General features: G+C 50.6%; 1 protein-coding gene across 3 annotated transcripts in view; it reads right to left on the bottom strand.

Moving 5' to 3' along the window:
- Positions 1 to 1,147, bottom strand: part of TLK2 (tousled like kinase 2) — a 42,736-nt gene extending 41,589 nt beyond the window's left edge. The window contains exons 1-2 of one of the 3 annotated variants that reach the window (XM_017833333.1): positions 963 to 1,147; positions 480 to 568 (exon numbers count right to left, since the gene is read on the bottom strand). In XM_017833333.1, the coding sequence (XP_017688822.1) occupies positions 480 to 568; positions 963 to 1,023 (150 nt within the window). In that variant the 5' untranslated portion in view covers positions 1,024 to 1,147. The remainder of the gene's footprint in view (positions 1 to 479; positions 569 to 962) is intronic. The other 2 variants (XM_017833335.1, XM_017833334.1) reach the window with 2 other exon arrangements.
- Positions 1,148 to 2,301: the final 1,154 nt, after the last annotated feature.

Here is a 2,301-nt window from a genome sequence, read left to right as displayed (position 1 = left end):
CTGCCCTGCAAACAGTTTGTGTGTTAAATGTGAAGGCCCTGCACCCCCAGAGGACTGAACAACTCAATGTATTCGCTCTGGTTACATGTTGTATCCAACACTCTACACTGGAAACTGTATCTCACCAGAGGCCAAATCAGCTCTCAAAGGCATTCCTGCAGAAAGGAAGGGCCACCTGAGATTCCCACAAAGTTGTCCTGGAGTTTTTTGGGTGCACAAAGTGCCTTAAGATGGAACAACTCCTAAGAACTTCATTAGAGCCCCAAATCTTCCGTGTAGCGAAACATCTGCTCGTAGAGATCCCATTTTCATTCCTCCTGAACACACTTCACGCAAATCAGTTGTCAAAACACGACTAGCGACACAAAAACTTCTTTTGCAAAGCAAAACTATCCGCGTAGAAACTAAAAACACCCAAACAAAGTGCAGGCGAGGGTGGATGAGAAGTCCCACCTGCTACCACAGGTACTCCCACTCACCTTGGCAACCCCGACCCCGGTGAACCTGGCCTCCAGGAGCTCCTGCCTGCGTGGGTCCAGGCTGTGCAATTCTTCCATCATTTCTGCTGCTACGGGAGAACAACACTCAGATTATGCAATGCAAGGGAAAAAGGAGAGACATTTAATATTCTGTGCCACTGATGAGACTTAAAAAGTGCCTGTTCTGCAGCACAACCACGTAGAGAGCATTTTCTTGAAAGAGAAATGCAAGATTACCACGTAATAACAACATGACTTTGCCACCATATTATTGTATTTAAACCATAACCCTGCTGGAGTTTCCTCTCTTCTGTTGTACCAGCCATTTCAAGATCTCTAAATCCAAGAAACCAATTATGTCACATTCTCCCACTGGATGCTTTATTGAAAGGAAAACATGGGACCAGAGTGTTATGACTAAAAGATTCAGAGCTTTTCATCCGTGCTGCATGACTAGGAGAAAAAAAAAGCAACATTCTTTACCCCATAATTTATTTTTGGCCAATCCTGGAAATACTCGATCTCCCCAAACTCCAGATTTCATTGACAACAGCTCTGGTTCTTCCAAGCACAGAAAGAGATTATAAGAAGAAAATAATGCTCATTTAAACCTTTTAATTTATAGGGTAAAGCATCAGATGCCTCTAAAATAACAGCTGCTTCTACATCTTGGATGTGCCTTGGCAATCCAACACTATGGATGCTTTATATGAAGGGTTAAAAACCCACCCAAGCAAAACTGTGTAAACAGGTTAAAAATCAGGAAATACACAATTCGAATCCCGAACTGCTAAAAAAATGGGACAAATTTCACTGTTCATTATAACTGTGAATCACATCTTCCCAACCGCACCAATCAAGTTCATTTCCAGAAATGTCTGTTCCAGTTTCATTTTCTGGACTAAGGTAGGGAAGGAAAAAAAAAGCAAAAGCAAGAAAAAAAAAAAAAAGGCAAAGCCCAGAAACAGAAGATAAAGATTTGCTGTATAAAGAGCATATGCGATGAGGAAAGTTCTTGAAGGGCAGCAAGTGCCCTCTAGAACAGGCAGTGCACAATTGTTCCTTTTATGAACTGTCCATTTTGTCCCCGCCGCTTCCTCCAAACGCTGCGGCTCCAAGTTACAGGGGCAAAGTGAATCCATCCGGGGGCATTCCCAGCTGCTCTCCCAAATCAGCCACAACCCTCAAAAACTAATGGGATACTAAACGTGCTTATCAGACCACCTTATTTCTGCTGAGAGCCCAACAAAGCTCTCTCAGCCCAGTTTTCAAAACAGGAAATCTGAGCAGCAGCGAGGAAAATGACAGACAAGCCACGAAAACGCCAAAGATGTTCAAACGCTCCCAGGGCTTCTCCCCCCACCGCGGGGCCACCATCCGTGGGGAACCGCATCCCCACGCCGGGATGCTGCCGTGGGGAAGGGGCTGACACCAGCTCCCCCAGCCCAGGGGGCTACCCCGGGACCCCCGCGGGCAGGGCTGCTATTCCCTCCGGGTGGGGGGATTTCCAGCAGCCCTCTCCCACCTACTCGAGGCGCAGAGCCGAGCGAGCAGCCTTGCCCCGCTGCCAGCTGCTGCACCGCCTCGGCCTCCTCCTCCTCCTCCTCCTCCTCCTCGGCCCCCAGCCCGGGGCTCCGCAGGCCGTGCCCACCCTGCTCGCCCCCGCGGGGCCGGGCCGGGCCGCGGGGCCTGCGCTGCTGCGAGCCCGGCGAGGGGCCCAGGCCGCGCCGCCGCCGCCCCGGGGCTCAGGCCGCGGCCCTGCCGCCCTGACCCGGCCCCCGCGGTTCTGCCTCTCCCCCACCCACCCGCACGCCCACCCACC

The sequence above is a fragment of the Lepidothrix coronata genome, unplaced genomic scaffold, assembly GCF_001604755.1.
Source record: "Lepidothrix coronata isolate B3197 unplaced genomic scaffold, Lepidothrix_coronata-1.0 Scaffold213, whole genome shotgun sequence".
Taxonomy (NCBI): domain Eukaryota; kingdom Metazoa; phylum Chordata; class Aves; order Passeriformes; family Pipridae; genus Lepidothrix; species Lepidothrix coronata.
This window is presented reverse-complemented; position numbering and strand designations above follow the sequence as displayed.